Here is a 17,256-nt window from a genome sequence, read left to right as displayed (position 1 = left end):
GTACATATAAGAACAGAGCTCCTTACTGTAATAATATTCATTCAATTCCAATACTCAATAATAGATGCCTTTTGTGAAGAGTGTCAGTGTGGTAACGGTAACCCTCAGATTTCGATGTCAACTGCAGTGACCCGTGTTGCTGAGCTTAACAACTCCTCAGTTAAGTTCAGACTCCTTGAAACTTACTATGACAGCAAAATCTCTCTCCAAACAAAACACTGATTGTGTCGCCTCCGCCAAAGAGAAGATCTTCTCTTCGCTTATGAGATCAAGAACTTGTTACTACTAGCTCTCAAGGAATTTCCCAAGATGGGTTTTGAAATATTATTTAGTAGCATGTTCTGTGGCTGCAATAGATTTTTGTGGAATACTGATCAATGTGGCATTACATCTTCACAAAGTAATGTTGGTTTGAATATATAAATATATAATACACTTAGATTTTGACTAAAACACGTTGAGGATGGAACTTTAGGAAAAAAAAAGATTCATCCTATGACGATTATACTCTTTTTTTTTTTTTTGTCAAATGACGATTATACTCTAATAGTATAAATTCAATTTAAAAGTAAAACCTGAGTAAGCTAATTGGGTAGTACATATTATGCTTTAGTAACAAATGGAGCTTATGTATCTTCTTCGTTTATGCAATTGATGGCTTAAAGAGTTGTAGGAACATTGTGTAAAATGAAATTAATGGCTGGTGAGAGGATCGTCGGATACAATGTTTGTGGTTGATAAGTAATGAACCATGTTTGTTCTTATCAAACAACTGAGTTCTGAAAAGTCAGAAATATCTCAACTTGATCCAGACAGGAGCAAGGCAACAAGACACACAAAAAAAAAAGCTTGGGAAAAAGACAAGACACAAATTATTCTTTCTGTTCATGAGATGAATGATTTATTGATTTCAAAAGTCTTTTCAATAGTCAACTAATTCGCTTCTTTTAAGTCTCTCTGTATCCTTCCTTAGTCACGTTCTGTCTTTTCGTTTCTAATCACAGCAAAAACATTCTCTATTATCCATGGGATCTCCACCATCTGTATTATGTCTAATCTTATTACTCTTGTTTCATCATATTCCTTGTGTTACAAGCCAGCGAGCACCACGTGGGTTTTGTGATACCCTAATCCACTGTGGCAACATCTCAGTTGGCTTCCCTTTCTGGGGAGAGAATCGTCATCAAAGATGCGGTCATCCTTCTCTGAAACTTAACTGCAACAAACACTCAAACACAACCACTCTTTTCATCTCAGGCTACAACTACAGTCTCCTCCATATAGACAACACGACCAACATCATTCGACTTTTCAGACAAGATTTCTCAACTTCTTTCTGCTCCGCTTCATTCTCCTCCGCACCTTTGCCTTCTGTACTCTTCCAGAATTTGCCTTCTTACAAAAGCCTCACCGTCTACTACTATTGTGACCCTCGCCGCAATTTACTTGGGAACTTCACATGTCCATATCCAGAGAAAGGTCTTGGCTCGCTGGTTCAGTTCTCCAAATATCGTAAGCTTTGTGAGAAGAGTTTCAAAGTCACAGTTCCTACAAGCTACGTCCCAGATGAACAAGCTTTGAGTTTGACCCATTTGGAGAGTGTTCTCAAAAAAGGATTTGAGGTGAAGATGACGATTGGTGAAAAGTTTTGCCAAGACTGTATTATCCCTGGTGGACACTGTGGCTTAATTTGCAGTGATACAATGTATACAACTGGTGGTAAAATCGCTAACTCTCAGATGTTTGTATCCATCATATTCTTTTTTTTTTTGTTTCTATGCAGTCTTGTTCATTAGGCCATTCACTTTTTCAGGAACTTACCGCATGAATCGATCCATTGTGATCACATTTGGTTCAGGTTTGAACTTCTTTTGCAATGATACAATGTATTGAAAATTTTGTGGGATTGAGACTAAACTGTTTTTTTTTTCAGTTGTAGGGACAATATTAACTGTATATGTTGCGGTTCTTCTTGCATTTGTTTTAAGCGAAAGAAGGGCAATCAATGCTGGGAGAGATCATAACCTCGAGGCACTTGTAAGCCTGAGACAGTATAGTTATGGACAAATCAAGAGGATCACAAAATCATTCACAGAAGTAGTTGGGAGAGGAGGATTTGGAACTGTATACAAGGGGAAGTTGAGTGATGGTAGCAAAGTTGCAGTAAAAGTCTTGAATGATTCAAAGAGCGATTGTGAAGATTTCATCAACGAAGTTGCAAGCATGAGCCAAACTTCTCATGTTAACATCGTTTCTATGCTTGGTTTCTGTTATGAAGGTTCCAAAAGAGCGATTATATATGAGTTTCTAGAGAATGGATCTTTGGATCAGTCATCGAATCTCGATGTGAGTACGTTATATGGAATAGCGCTAGGGGTTGCTAAGGGAATTGAGTACTTGCACTACAGTTGTAAAACAAGAATCGTGCATTTTGATATTAAACCTCAGAATGTACTGTTAGATGGAAATCTCAGACCCAAGGTTGCTGACTTTGGTCTCGCAAAGCTCTGCGAGAAGCAAGAAAGCATCTTGTCATTGCTTGACACTAGAGGAACTGTCGGGTACATTGCTCCAGAGTTGTTTTCAAGAATGTATGGAAGCGTGTCTCACAAGTCTGATGTGTATAGCTATGGAATGTTGGTTCTTGAGATGGTGGGAGCAAGGAACAAAAGAGTCGAAAATGCTGATGCAAACAACAGCTCGGTTTACTTTCCGGATAGCATCTATGAAGATCTTGAAATTGGAAATAGCACAAGGTTTCTAAGCGATGAAATAACACAAGAAGAAGAAGATCTTGCCAAAAAGATGATCTTGATCGGTCTTTGGTGTGTTCAGTTACGCCCATCAGATCGTCCATCAATGAACAAAGTCGTAGAGATGATGGAAGGTAGCTTGGATACTCTTAAAGCCCCTCCTAAGCATCTCTTGCAAATGCAAAATGTTGGAGAGTCTTCTCAGCCATCAGGTGAAAGTTCCTCAATTTTTACTAGGAAGTATGATTCGATGAATGTTGAGAGCCAATAAATGTTTATTTGTAGAAATGAAGTTGTTTTGTTGTAGTCGCCAAATGTCACATATACATTTTCAATTGTTAAAACTTTTGAAAAAATGTAAGAAATAAATAATGACTTGATATGTTTGGTTGTTGTTTATAAATTATTTTGTTACTTTTTAAACTTAGTTCGTTTTAACATATATGAAATTATTTTCAAATGTTTTGAAGTTTTTTAAGTTAACACTATTACTAAAATATATATTGTAAATACTCAAAACATCATAAATATAATATATCTATATTTTGAATTTAAATTAAATTATCTATTTTTATATATTTTTTAATTTATTATATTATAAGAAATAAATATTTTATTATTTATCAACTTATTTCTGTTTTAGTTTTTGAGTTTTTTTGAAATAACAACTATATATATATATACATGTATGACATGTTAAATTATTTTTAAATTTCTCTAGAATTTATTATTTGTATTTTTTCAGTCAAATTATGTTTATTCATCTGACATATATATATATATATATATAATTGATACAGAACATTAAGTTTTAAACTATAATATATAATTTATTTATTAGTATAATACAAACTTATAAACTGTATTAGGCTTTAAATATTTTAACTAATTTGTATAAAGATATTTATATTGACATCTAAATTGCTAAAATTAAATAATAAAATAATATGTGAGATGTGACATCATGAGATCGACATAAACACAATTTTGCAGTTTGGTTTTAAATAACCATTTCATTATTGGTAGGATTTTCTCATATCTAATTATTGTGGCCATCATAGAAGTTCTAGGGGCTATTGGTTTGGTGTTTCTGACACTAACTCTTAAAGAACCAAACTCGGAAAGAACAAACTAAGGAAGAGGCCATGAACTTATAAAAACAAGACTCGAGTTGCTGTAAGAGATGGAGAAACAAAGAGTGAGAAAAAAAACGGAAGTGCAAACAGTGAGCATAAAAGCAAAGAGGAAGGCCAGTGATGATGTGGAAATATCTGAACAGCACTCGTCAAAGATGCGATCAAGAAGATGTGGTTAAGTTATCATCTTTTCTTTGGAGTCACAGTATCATATAAGCTAAAGAAGTGTAGAAAGGCTTTAGGCACTTAGAAGAAAAGTCAGACTTTAAACTCCAAAGACATGGTGACACAGATTCAACAGCAACTGGAGAAGAACAATCAGCATGTTATCCTTCAAGTGTGCGTAGTAGGAGTGGACACTTCAGTTATTTTATCGGTTCGGTTTGGTTAATTCGTTTCTAGAATTTTTCTAACTGAAGTAAACCATAATTAGTTTAGTTTAGATCGGTTTCAGTTCAATTTGGTTTGTATTCCGCTTGGTTTGTGTTTCTGTTCGGTTTAATCAGGTTTTTTTAGTTTAATTCTTTTAAAAGCAATCATATTTTAAAACATGAACACATGGTTATGAAATCATCATGTTGGTGACTATGAAAAAATAAACTATGTAAACTAAATCCAATATAAAACAGAACATAAATAAAAACCTTTAAAACACACACAAAAAAATTATAAGAACATAATCAAATCAAAATTAATTAAAGTAAATAAAAAATTAAAAAACATCATTAATAATGCCTTTTAAGAAAAAATAAACTATGTAAATTAAATCTAATATAAAACTGAAACCAAAATCTTAAAAACCAACAAAAAGTTTATAAGAACACAATCAAACTAAAATTAACTAAAGTAAATAGTAAATTAAAAACTCAACATCGTTAATAAAGTTAATAGTGACTTTAGTGTTAGGATCTTAGTATAATGTATACTGCTAGTATGTTTAATTCAAATAATAACAAAACACATTGGTTTCTCGGTTAGGTTTAACTTGGTTTGAATCGGTTTTGGTTCGGTTTGTTCGGGTTGAGAAAATTTTAAACCAAACTATTCAAATAACATATATGTTTAGAATATTATTATGATAATTAGACAATTATATAATCTATTATATTAAATTCTAGAATCTATTATATTAAAATAGAAGTACAAAACAATATTTGTCTATTTTTAAGTGTTTTCTTAAAAATGGTCATTCTCTTTTCAACTAATTCTAAACAATTCATTTATTGTATTTCAAAATAATCTGACAGTATTTATTACAAGGTAGAAAACAAAACTTACTTATTTATAAGTGTTTTATTACATCTTTTACTTTTTTCACTTTTTTTAATTATTTCATTAATTATTTTTGCCATAATAATTCGAAAACATTTATCTTACATGTTAACCATGATAATTCAACATGTTTGACTGAATTTGTTCTATTTGCGACAAGAATTCAAAACAGTTAGTAGAAATATTTTTATTTGTTTATATAATTAGTTAGACATGAGTATTCGGATATCCATACGTGTACGGACTGTTTCTTTAGAGTATAGAGTTTTTTGAATTTTGAAATTAGACTCCAATCAAATATTTTTTTTGTTTTTGCGTAGATTTTGAATTGGGTCTTTTCAATTTTGCGTAGATTTGGTTATAATGTGTAAAAATTTAAAAATATCTAAATAACATATATGTTTACAATCCCATTATGATAATTATAAAAAAGTGAAAACCAAAATCTGCGCGCTGACAGATCAAACTCTAGAATATTATGTTAAAATTAACGATACAACAGATACGCATCGATCACCAGATTCATAAAAACATTGCTACAATTGCGTAAGCTGACAAACTAATCAGTAACCACAGCTTTTTAAACACTCCACGTAACCAAATTTACGACTTTTGAGTTTGATATGTCCGTCAGAAAATACATACAACAAATCGGAGAGAGAGAAAAAAACACGCACACATCATAACTTATGCAGAAACAAAAATAGATAAGACAAGTGGTACAACAAATAACCTGTTTATGATCGTTGCTTAGATCCGTTTTATGTCACCAGACCAGACCTTTTTTCCTTCTAAACCTATCAACACTCATCCGAGACTTCTCAGGTTTATTAGTCTTCTTAGATTTCTCAAGCTGGCTGTCAACATTGTTTCTGGAAACTTCCGGAAGGCAGCAGCCGAGTTGAAACGTGTCAGCACGTCCATTCTCTGAAGGCTTGCTCTGGTCCTTGGTTGCATCTGTTTGATTCGTGTTGTTTGGACCGTTTCTTGGTCCCTTGGGTTTAGAAATAAATATTACAAACTTCTTCAGATGTTTGATGAACTCTGGATAGAGTTCAAGGTTGCAGTGTCCTCCTCCAGAGACCCATAGAGGTTCATACTTCTCTTTGGAAAGTTCCCACAGTTGTTTCCCATGAGACCAATCAACTACTTCATCCGCAGTTCCCTAAAATACCAAACAATAAGAGTTTAACAAACATTTTCTTGTCAAAAAGGTCATATAACCTACAAGTTTTACATCATCGCAAGTAACTGTGGATGACCGTAAAAAAAGAGAGAGAAAAGGAAAAAAAAAAAAAGACAATAATCAGAAATGAGCATAACTCACATGGATGACTAAGACAGGACAGGTAACAGAACCGATCTTGTCGATATTCTGAAACGAGAAATTGTTCATGTATTAAGCATTTAATACATAGAAGCCAGAAACAAAGATGGCTAAATATGTCTCTGTCTACTAACTTACCTTGTAAATGTCAAACCAATAAGTTCGTTTAACCGGGTACAGAACCCTCATCCCAGAGAGAATAGGGCTATGCAAAACCACTCCTCTTAAATTAGGCGTCCGCGAAGCCAAATCAATCGTGGGTCCACTACCAACAGACTGACCATATAATATCAGTTGATCGTCTTTTACACCATATTGTTCTTTCAGGCAGTTATACGATGCATCTATATCAGCATATGTGTTACATTCGCTTGCCTGATTTCAATTAACAAAATTAAAAATCCATTAGGAATCTATAAAATTTCATATCTGTTATTTCGAAATGAAAAAAAAAAAAGATCTTGGAAGCTTAGGAAACTACCTTTCCAGTAGACTGACCATAGCCAGAGTAATCATACCTGAAACCAAAGGACGGATAGATTTGTCATTATTACAGTGTTAACATCAAATTACCAAAACCAAAGAAAGACACAAGCATTTTTAAGACAAAAGTGGAAACCCATAAAGTCATGTTGAAAGAAAGGGTGTACCCCATGAGATTAAGACGGAGGCGGGTGCTAAGCTCGAGGAAAAGCTCAAACATCTGACCCAAATCAGCTGCGTTGCCATGGGAATAGAGAAGCGTAGCGTTAGCTTTGGGGTGTTTGACGTATATAGCAACGATCTCGTTGCCACGACGAGTGCGTAGCTTGAGGACGTCAACGTCGTCGCGGCGAGGAACATCGGTGATGTACAGTCGGTCAACGGAGGAGGAGGAGCTAACGTCGGTATTGAAAGCGTAAGAAGGTGGGGTTGGCGGGAAGAAAGCGAATTTAGCGGCGATTGACGAAGTTACTCCTCCCATAGCGAAGAAGAAGAAGACGATCTTATCATCAGAACCACCTCTTCTTCTTACTCATAAACCCCTAGATTCCTCTTTCTTTTTTAGGTTTCCGAGATCTTAAGGAAAATAAAAGCTGGAAAAGACAGAAGAAGGAAAGTAAAAGGAGGTTAGAGAGAAAAGAAGAAAAGATAAGAAGAGGGGACAGAGTTGAAAAGGAAATAGTAGATTTTTGCGGTGGCGCGTGAGAGATAGAAGCCGCGCGTGTACGAAGAGAGCAACCGTCGCCAAGTGTTTCTCGTTAGAAAAATAAATAATCGTGCTTCCCTCTCTCTAAATGACCGCCGTTGTGAAGAAAGGCCGGTGTTTTGTATTTCTTTTTTTATTATTATCATTTTACTTTGGTTATTTTGTTTTTTTTTTTTAATGAGGGTCAATTAGATATATAATAATTAATTATTTTTTTTATAGAGTAATGTTTTTTCTTGTTATTTTTGAATAAATTTACATGTAATCTTCTCACTAGATCTTTTGAGAGGGAAAAATTGAGTGTCGATACCAGACCGTACCATCAATTACTGAGAGGGGCAAAGCAAGAACTTGGACTATGGTGGCACGCGCCCCGTAATATTTGTAATATTAACAAGTTTGTATTTAAAAGTACAAAAAATTAGCTAAGTGGCTTAAACTTTTTTTGAATACAGTATAATATCAATATTACATTGACTTGAAAATTCCTAAATAGAAACATGATGAAAAGACCAAATCTCAATCTTTTCTTTTCAGTAGTCAATTCTATTAAATCAAGTTTTGGTCCATGGTGACTATGTTTATGAGAACACCTCCATATGACTTATATGGGAGAAGAGAAATGCATCATCGTCTACCTTGCTTAGATAAGGAATATTCCTACTCATTGTGTAGTAGATGAAAAGAGGCAAGCTCTGTACTGAAGGTCAATTAATCTACCAAATTTCCTATCATATCCACCAAGTCAGAACAGTCAGTCTCGATTTGTATAACTGAAACATGCATCTCATGTAGATATGTCATTGTTTAAAGAAGGATTTCTATCTCGCCATGGAGGGCCGAGAGGCTTCTCCGACATCCTTGAAGACATAGGACTCAATTCCATCAGATACCTATAACTCCACACTAGGCCACTAATTTGATCATGTGCGATCCGTGAATCATCGATTTGACAACCATCCACGGGAAAGAGAATAAACGAGTTTTGAGCTTGTTTTATTTTGTTGACACTCAAGTTTGATGGGTTTCTCTTCTTCTTGCAGAAAAGATATGGCGTTGTGGCAAATGCTTGGATGGTCAGAATTTTTCTCTATTGTTGTTCCACTAACTCAACTGAATATTCTACTAGTACAGATATATCACTTAGCAAAGAGTATGTTGAATACAGAGTTTAGAATGAACAACAACACACATAAAGAAAACTAAGAAATCCAAACTCTAGAAGAATCACGCAAAGTCTCAGATCATAGAAAGACCAAATAAGATCTCGCCACAGCTATCAAACTACAGTTTCAATACAGTGACAGCACAATGCGATTCAGACACAAGACAAGCTCAGTTCTTAACTAGTAGTTCAAGATGTTTTCTTCATACATATATACTAAGATAGTAAGAAAAGCTCACACAAGGTTAGGGACCAACAAAAACTACCAAAATTTCTCAGCCTTAAACAACATATAAGCATACTACTAGAGTCTACAAATGATGAATAAGATCACCGAACATACAAGTACAACCACATCATTAACTCATCAAACCCCACAAATCTCGAGACTCCTAGTGTTTCGGCTAGCATGAGGAGATTTCAGAACATGGTAAACCATTGTTCACTGGTTGACATGTCGTATCATGGTCCCCTTTATACTTGGAGCAACAAAAGAGGAAACGATCTCATATGGATCTTAAGACTGCAGCGGCAGGAAGGTGGGTTTCTGTTAATCGTCTTGAGAAGAGTTTTCTTAAACAAAAGTCAAAGCTCCATTGGTTCAACATTGGAGATGGAAACAATTAGACTTTCCATCAAGCTGTGGATACAAGGGAAGCTACTAATTACATCAAAGAGGTCATATGTCGTGATGGTACATTCACTAGGGACGAATCAGAAATAAAGATGGACGCTTTTTTCAACGAATTTCTCCAGCATAAGCCATATGGCTACGAAGGCATGGAAGTGGATAAGCTCGAGGATCTACTACTTCCATTTCGCCTCTCAGAAACTGATTCACACCAGCTTCTCCTCGTAGTTTCACGAAAAAAAATCAAGGATGTTCTCTTTGGAAGTGTTCACTTTGTAATGTTTTGTTTTTTATTTAAACTCTTGTTATTGTGATGTAAAACAACATGTTCAGATTTCTATTCTATTAATAAAAAGTAAAGTTCTTGTTCATTAATTTTGTAGTTATCACAATCAAATAGATGTGATATAAAATTATTTCTTCTCTCTTTGAGAGATTCATCTCTTATTCTTTGTTTTATTTTAGAAACTTCAGTTCCTTTTACATCATTATCCTCAGCTTCAGCTACTTCTGTTCTTGGCACATTGCTTTTTTCTTTTCTAACATGTTTTTTCTTTCGTTTGGTGTTAAGCCTGGTATTGGCGTAAGAGCTTTTCGAAGCAAACATTTCCATTTTTTGGAGGCCCGGGTAATTTTGTTGGACCTCATCTTTATATTAATAATAAAATGTATTAATTAAAAAACATCACGAGTGGTTATGTTTATATATTATATGGTTAAAGATTTACTAAAAAGACTGTACCTGCATCAGATTCAGAGTCAGGATCAATGTTCGTATATTCTTATTATAAAAAAAAAAATAATACATAATCACTGAAAGCAAGAAATATGGATTCAGTTTTCATCGATACAATTATAATATTTGTTATAGATTAGTTAAACATGTTAACTTTTTTGTTGTTGATTTGATTTTTTTGAATCTTTATCTTCACAAAAGGTGGAGACTGAAAACACTTTTTATGACAGTCAGAACATTCTTTTCCTGTTGCATAAGGTTTGCAATGAGGAATGCAAATCCTATTACATTCCTCTCTTGATTTTGCTTCACCTGCGATCACAACTACCGCTAGTATCATCATCATTATCCATACTGTGCTCAAAATTTTACCCATCTTTCTTCTAAATTATTTTTAATGTATAGGATTGAATGTGTCACGACGTGAACTTGCATCTCTATTTATAAGTTTGAGTATGTAGTTTCTTCATGTGGTAGAATTAGGTTTGTTATTTATTTTCATTTTTGGACACATAAAATTGAAGGTATAATATCTAAGTGGAAGTAATTTTGTATCATAGCAATATTTTGTTTATAATCTCTGTTTGAAGGTATAATATCTCTCATATTTTGCATCACCGTTTCATTTGTTCAGATATTATTCCATGGAGTTTTAAAAAAAAAATACAATGTTTATTTCAACCCATTCTAGCATGGAAATGAATTGTATATGATATTATAACAGTTCTAGCACAGAAATGTATTATATATATATATATATATCATAGCATTCAGTACTATTTAATAACTTCAAATTTTTACTTTGCACATTTTGATTTGATAGGGACACATTTTAGTATAATATCATCAGATTCATTGAAATATTTAAAAATTATAATATTAAGAAAATTTCCTTTTGATACTTTTCATACAAAGGTTGTCCTCAGTTTCAATAAATATCATATTTTTTCTATGTAGTTTACTAATGTAACTAGTTATCTTTCAGCAAATGTAGTTTATTTATATGAATTTTTTTGACACTCACTAGTCATTTCTATTACTCAAACAAAAGGTGGTTTTAATAGCTATCCCGAAATATAACAACTAATAAAAAGAGTTCTCTATGATTAAAAACGAACTCATAGTTTTATTAGATAAAATCCATCTCAAAATATATAGTAAAAACGATAGGAGGTAGATAGATAGAAAATTAAAGAATTTAGGTAGAGGTTGTAAAAATTGTAGAAAGTGTGATCTTGTGATAGACCATTTTCAATGGTTTACTCTATTTTTTTTTTAAATAGAATAACTTTATAATAGAGTTGGAAGTTGCTCCAATGATACTCTATTTTAGAGTGAAGAATAGAGTGATGAACAAGAAAAAAGAAGTTACTCTATATATAGAGTAAACTTATTGTTTACTCTATTATAGAGTAAAAAATAGAGTATCATTGAAGCATTTTTACTCTAAACTTTATTTTAGAGTGAAAAATATAGTGGAGTTGGAAATGTCATACGGGCATTCCAACTATTAGGATCTTAATCCCCACACCTGACACATTTCTTGCAGTTTATAGGCTCTACTTCCTGGACCTCGATTACCTTGTATGTATGTTGGTACGATCATGGGAAGCATCAAAGAAAAATAATAAAAGGCATGGCACTATTTCACTGGATCAACTTTAAAATAGATTATTTGATTTGTGTGTTTTTATTTGACATTTAGAAAATGAAAGCCAACTATTAGATTATGATTATTATGATAATTCTAATTTATTTTCTTGTGATCAGGGTTGGAATTGTTATCTGAGATCTACATCTAAACTTTTAAATATATTAAAATTTTAAACTTTATTTATAATTGGTTTTAATATATAAAACTTATAAAATATAAATTTTATAAAATTATATTTACGTATATAAACATTGAATTATTATTTATTTTTGAATTATTATCTACGATTTAATATTGTTATAATTATTTTTTTTTTGCAGATTTGAATATAAGTGGATATTTCAATATCTAGAAAGATATCCTAAAGTCGGATATCTAAAAATCATCTGAATACGGTAATGAAATCATCGATATAGCAGATCAGGATACAGTAAATATTTTGGATATCCAGATTTTTTTCACCCCTGTTAAATGAATAACAATTTTAACTTTACATGCCACATCATGAACTTCACATCCACAACCAAAATCCAAAGGCCAATAAAACAAGAAGGTTTTTCTTGATGATGAAATGATTTAAAATATTATAGTTATGTATAATAAAAAGTTTTCATAAAACAAGAGAAATTTATTCTAACTTGACATATGCCTTAGAAAAAATGGATTTCAATACTGATAATTAAAACAAATGTTGGCTATAGACAGTGTTATTAAAGCCACACTGGACTGATGGTTAAATTAGGCTGAATCATGAACCGGGAACATATCCTGGTTGGTTAAATAACAAAACACAAAAACTATATATTGAACCGATAAAAACTATTATAAACATTTAAAAACTGAAAACCATCGAAACAATGAACCGGATAAAACCGAATTTGTTTAAAATCCATTTCCATAAATCAGTTTTGTTATCATTTCTATTTTTCTAAAATCGATATAATATCTTTATGAAAAAATATTTATATAAATAAAACTGATATTCTTTTATATTTGTTTTTCCTATTAAATATTTATATATTCTGACAATTTATGTTCAAAGTTAATTGATTTTCATATTTATTTCCATTTAATTTGTATTTAAATTTTATTTCATAACTATGTTTTGGTAACTTTAATAATTTAATTTTACTATATTCGTCAAATTTGTAGAAGATAAATGATAAAAAAAACATTTAGATCATGTAGTAGTTTTTATTCTATAAATAAATTTAATCAAACTAAACTAAACCTGGTCCAACTAATAAAGCTTTTCCAGTTTAGTTACCAGTCTAGTGATTACTTTAATTTTACTGGTGTAGATAGAAATGAGGTTGTGGACAGCAGTCACAGCTCTCACAAATCATCACCATAGTCTTTATAGACTATTCAAAAAAGCATTTGCACAGAAAAGTAATTTGCATTTCATAAAAAATAGCAAGTAACGATAAGGATCTCCATAAAGAGGAAAACCAAAGTCTTATAGGAAAGAAAATTTTAGCAATTGTTTATGAAATCGCATCCGAACATTTCAGTAATAAAAAGATATCCTTAATTAACGTCTTCAGAATAAATAAGTTATTTTCTCAAAACTTTTGAAACATCGTCGTTGTATTTGCATTAGCATTGCTTGATTAACGTTAGTACGTTACCAATTTGTTGGCAAATTTATCATGTAACCTATGACCGTTAGGTACGATTAAATTAATCACACACACACACACGTTACTTTCCCATCTTTTAACCAAAAAAAGCAAATTCAAAAAGTCGCCTTTTCCTTATTGCATCCTCTTCCGTTTCATGTGAACTCTCTCACAGATCCTTAAAGCATTCATTGCCATTGCCATTGCCATTGCCATGAAGCTTTCTCTCCAAAACTTCTCCACATATATTTCCCATCAAATGATAGAATGCCATAAGCTCTGACAGTTGCTCAGTGTTCATCTTGTTCATCATGTTCCTTGCCATCCTCTGCTTCTCCTCGTCTACTTTCATCTTTTTCATATATGATCCCCCGTTCCTCACCGTGGCTCCCATCTCCTTCAGCCTCGTCTCTTGCTCCGCGCTTAGCGCTGTATTTGACTGTAAAACACCACAACATACCCAAAAGAATAACTAACTCGGTAAAAAGAAAATAATATACTATGTTTTTGTGGATCGGTCTGCATGGAGATCCATTTTACGTTTTTAAAGTAGGTCCAGACCGCCCTGGCATAAACGAGCTGGCCCGGTCTGGGGTCACCTTGGCCCATCACAACAACCACAGACATCATATAACCCCCCCACTGAAATGAATATTAATTGAAATACATAGCCGTATTTCAAAGGCTAGCTTTTACTATGTAACCCTTAAGGGCTGCCAAAAGCCAAACAAGTGTCTCTAAACCATTTTGCCTCTTTGAAATCAAAGACTTATGTAAAGTAGATTTAGTATTCTTTACCTCAAGAAACTCGGCACCAACTTCGAGCTCTGATCCTTTTGATGGGTTCTTACCAGGTGCTCCTTTAGCATACATATTCCTCGCAAGTGAGAAACTTCGGACAAGTATCTTTCTTTTATTCTCCATCTCCCTATCAAGCTCCAATGTCTTTGGCACAGACATCGTGCTGTTCAGCTTCTTCTGATACGCAATCACAGCCTTTGCAAATTCCTACAATCAAAACAAAACCCTCCAAACAATCAATTCACAATTTCATTTTGGTTATATCTATCTCCAAGAACACACACCTGATATGCAGCAGGACAACCAGGGTAATCAAACTCATCAAGATCATCTGATCTCATTCTCTCGGGATGAAACTGTAAACCCATTATGAACTTCCCTTCTTCAGGATTATACGCATCGGGATCGTAAAAACCTTCCATCAACCCATCCGCAGCAAACGCCATGGGCACAAACCTCTGTGCCAATCTCTTGACACCTTGATGGTGATAACTATTAACCAAAATCTCCATGTTTTCTCCATCCAACGAATCTTTAAACCAAGAATGAAGTGGACTCTTCTCAACAATCCTCACAACATGTCTATGCCCATCATAGTTATCATAATCGATATGCTTCGTTCTACGTTCTTCCGGTAACTTATTCGTTAGCTCTTTCTCTAAATCAAGATAGAGAGTCCCACCACAAGCAACATTCAAAATCTGCCATAAAATGTTATTTCATTAACATTGAAACTACAAAAACAAACATACACTTTCAAAAGGAGAGACATAAAAATATTTTTACTTGTGATCCTCTGCAGATTCCTAAGTAAGGAATGTTCTGTTCAAGACAGAGCTTAGCAAGACCTAACTCAATGGAATCTTTCTCTTTGTCAATAGCAGTATCACTCGCATGTGTGTCTCTAATCTCCTGAAGCTCTTCAGGTGAAAGGGAAGAGATTTCAGATTCATAAAGAGAAGGATCAATGTCTTCCCCTTCACAAAGAAGAACTCCATGGATTGGTTTGAAGCTATCAAGCAACATATGAACACCAGTGACACGTGGAACAATCACGGGTACACATCCATAACGAACTATCAAATCAAGATGATATTCACCTGAAACATCAAAACACTCACAATCATTATAACCATTTACAGAGAAAACCCACCGGAATAAATATTTATAAATAAATGGTTTGATTTTTAAATCACAAAAAAAAAAAAAAAAAAACAGAACCATGCATGCAATAAAAAAAACAGAGAGGTTAGAGAAGAACCAACGAAGTCGACGAATTTGTTTTTACGAACAGTGCGTCTAGAGACGACGAGGACACGAGGGAGGATTTGAGAGAGATTCTCCATTTACCCAGAAAGAGAGAAAAGGATTGAGAGATTCAGGAGAAAATAGTTTTTTTGTGGAGATCCAATGTGACGTGAGAAGATGAGTTTATTGTGGGAAGAGAGAAGCGGAAACGCTAATTTATAGTGAAGAAAAAGGTTGAAACCGACTTGGCTTTCTTCTTATTAATTTTTATTTTATATTTATTTTATTTAATTTGTTACTCTTTTAAAGTTTTTTTGAATAATAAATTTGTTATACGGTTTTTTTTTTGTTTAGTTAGAGCTTTGAAGGGATACAGAAGGGAACAGGGTATTTAAAGTTGCTGACTAGGTAGCTCTACGTTGGAATGGATATATATCCCAACTTTTAGTAAAACGAAGAAAATCAATATTTAAGGTAATAAATGTATTTATTAGGTGAAATAAAGGAAATGAACAGAATCTCACATAAGTTGTGTCCGGTAAACAACTTCCTCAGATCATATCTGAACGTTTTGAGTCCCTATGCAATTTTTTTTCAACGTGGTATGTTAAAACCGGATCGGTTAGCGAACCATAAATTTTTTGGATCATGGGTCATTGTGGTTCGACCGGATCTGAACCGGATTCGATCGGATTTGATTAGATTAAACTAAATTTATTAATAATTTGTAAATAATATGCATATTCTTACAAAAATAGATCATATCAAATAAAATATTTAAATATCCATAATATTTAGAAAATTTTAAAAATTAAAATTAAAATATAACAAAATAATAAAATAATTTAATAGTTCAAATCTAAAATTACTGTGAAAGCACATTTAAACTTTATTCCTAAAACTTATCACTCTAAATTTTCATCACTTTAAATATATATATATATATACATATTAAGTAAAAGTTATATTTTGAAATACAAATTTCACAAATATAAATTTTCAATTATTAAAGTCTCCAGAACAAGTGATCATGAAATAAAATGTTTAAATGAGAAATAGACAAAAACAATATTTTGACGTGAATATTGAACTTTGTATCTTGTAATTTATAAGTTGTAAATACGTAAAAAAAGATAGAGACGATACTTTATTAATCTTTAATAAATCATATTTTTAGTTTAAAGAGAAGAAAAATTAATTGTTTCATTAACAAAATTTTGCTTTATATACTAACCGAAGTTTGGTCGGTTCATTGGGTCGCCAGTTCCCGGATTTTTGACGGTTCGATATGGGGTTTTAACCGGTTCAACTTTAGTTGGATTTCGACATTAATCCAATCCGGATTATTGTCAGTTCATGGTCCAACCCGATCGGACCGTGGTTTGGTCCGGGTTCAAAACCACTGGTGGTATCCTACTTCATTGGTACAGTGCAGTATTTAGTCATCGCAAAACTCTTGCCAAAAAATTACCATGACTAGACTAGAAAACAGTGGCAGACCTAAATATTTATTTTATCGGGGTCACGCACACACACATATATATAATTTTCAAAATATAAAAAATTAAGCGTTAATGGGGATATGAACATGGGTTTTATGGGGTATCAAAGATTAAAAAGCAACAAGTTATGCTATAAAATCTTTAGGATTTCTTATTCAGTTACATTTATTTGACTATTTTAGAGGTGTGTCACTTTAGACTTTATTGGATCCGCCCCTGC

At 32.8% G+C, this 17,256-nt stretch overlaps 3 protein-coding genes across 4 annotated transcripts; 1 reads left to right on the top strand and 2 right to left on the bottom strand.

Annotated features, from left to right (window-relative positions):
* The first annotated feature begins 923 nt into the window (after positions 1 to 923).
* LOC106352643 (LEAF RUST 10 DISEASE-RESISTANCE LOCUS RECEPTOR-LIKE PROTEIN KINASE-like 2.3) lies at positions 924 to 3,135 on the top strand. Of its 2 annotated transcripts, none has more exons than XM_048736899.1 (3): positions 924 to 1,719; positions 1,814 to 1,858; positions 1,940 to 3,135. In XM_048736899.1, exons 1-3 carry the CDS (start codon positions 1,026 to 1,028, stop codon positions 3,022 to 3,024), a joined length of 1,824 nt encoding a protein of 607 aa, XP_048592856.1. In that variant the 5' UTR covers positions 924 to 1,025; the 3' UTR covers positions 3,025 to 3,135. The 2 variants fall into 2 exon arrangements, with proteins under 2 accessions (XP_048592856.1, XP_048592855.1); XM_048736898.1 differs by having other exon boundaries at positions 926 to 1,719; positions 1,934 to 3,135.
* A 2,586-nt stretch (positions 3,136 to 5,721) lies between these two features.
* LOC106352642 (alpha/beta hydrolase domain-containing protein 17C-like) lies at positions 5,722 to 7,730 on the bottom strand. The gene is made up of 5 exons (XM_013792265.3): positions 7,139 to 7,730; positions 6,970 to 7,006; positions 6,627 to 6,863; positions 6,489 to 6,536; positions 5,722 to 6,326 (listed from the first exon to the last, which is right to left on the bottom strand). The coding sequence occupies exons 1-5, from the start codon at positions 7,450 to 7,452 to the stop codon at positions 5,928 to 5,930; spliced, it is 1,035 nt and encodes a 344-aa protein (XP_013647719.2). The 5' UTR covers positions 7,453 to 7,730; the 3' UTR covers positions 5,722 to 5,927.
* Positions 7,731 to 13,397: 5,667 nt separating this feature from the next.
* LOC106352641 (putative glutamine amidotransferase GAT1_2.1) lies at positions 13,398 to 15,788 on the bottom strand. The gene is made up of 5 exons (XM_013792264.3): positions 15,548 to 15,788; positions 15,073 to 15,386; positions 14,571 to 14,987; positions 14,284 to 14,493; positions 13,398 to 13,924 (listed from the first exon to the last, which is right to left on the bottom strand). Exons 1-5 carry the CDS (start codon positions 15,630 to 15,632, stop codon positions 13,655 to 13,657), a joined length of 1,296 nt encoding a protein of 431 aa, XP_013647718.1. The 5' UTR covers positions 15,633 to 15,788; the 3' UTR covers positions 13,398 to 13,654.
* Between the last annotated feature and the right edge of the window lie 1,468 nt (positions 15,789 to 17,256).

The sequence above is a fragment of the Brassica napus genome, chromosome A7 (genome assembly GCF_020379485.1).
Source record: "Brassica napus cultivar Da-Ae chromosome A7, Da-Ae, whole genome shotgun sequence".
Taxonomy (NCBI): Eukaryota; Viridiplantae; Streptophyta; class Magnoliopsida; order Brassicales; family Brassicaceae; genus Brassica; species Brassica napus.
Note: the sequence above shows the minus strand (reverse complement) of the source record. Positions and strands in the feature narration are given on the sequence as shown.

What these genes read in the sequence shown, in the direction of transcription:
- LOC106352643 (XM_048736898.1), top strand. Translation starts at nt 1,026, where the DNA reads ATGGGATCTCCACCATCTGTATTATGTCTAATCTTATTACTCTTGTTT. An exon ending in TACAATGTATACAACTGGTG is followed by an intron (nt 1,720 to 1,813) that starts GTAAAATCGCTA and finishes TCACTTTTTCAG; the next exon opens with GAACTTACCGCATGAATCGA. An exon ending in TGTGATCACATTTGGTTCAG is followed by an intron (nt 1,859 to 1,933) that starts GTTTGAACTTCT and finishes TTTTTTTTTCAG; the next exon opens with TTGTAGGGACAATATTAACT.
- LOC106352642 (XM_013792265.3), bottom strand. Translation starts at nt 7,452, where the DNA reads ATGGGAGGAGTAACTTCGTCAATCGCCGCTAAATTCGCTTTCTTCCCG. An exon ending in CTCCGTCTTAATCTCATGGG is followed by an intron (nt 7,007 to 7,138) that starts GTACACCCTTTC and finishes CTTTGGTTTCAG; the next exon opens with GTATGATTACTCTGGCTATG. An exon ending in GTCCTGTCTTAGTCATCCAT is followed by an intron (nt 6,327 to 6,488) that starts GTGAGTTATGCT and finishes TTGGTATTTTAG; the next exon opens with GGAACTGCGGATGAAGTAGT.
- LOC106352641 (XM_013792264.3), bottom strand. Translation starts at nt 15,632, where the DNA reads ATGGAGAATCTCTCTCAAATCCTCCCTCGTGTCCTCGTCGTCTCTAGA. An exon ending in CAAATTCGTCGACTTCGTTG is followed by an intron (nt 15,387 to 15,547) that starts GTTCTTCTCTAA and finishes TTGATGTTTCAG; the next exon opens with GTGAATATCATCTTGATTTG. An exon ending in GTTGTCCTGCTGCATATCAG is followed by an intron (nt 14,494 to 14,570) that starts GTGTGTGTTCTT and finishes TTTTGATTGTAG; the next exon opens with GAATTTGCAAAGGCTGTGAT.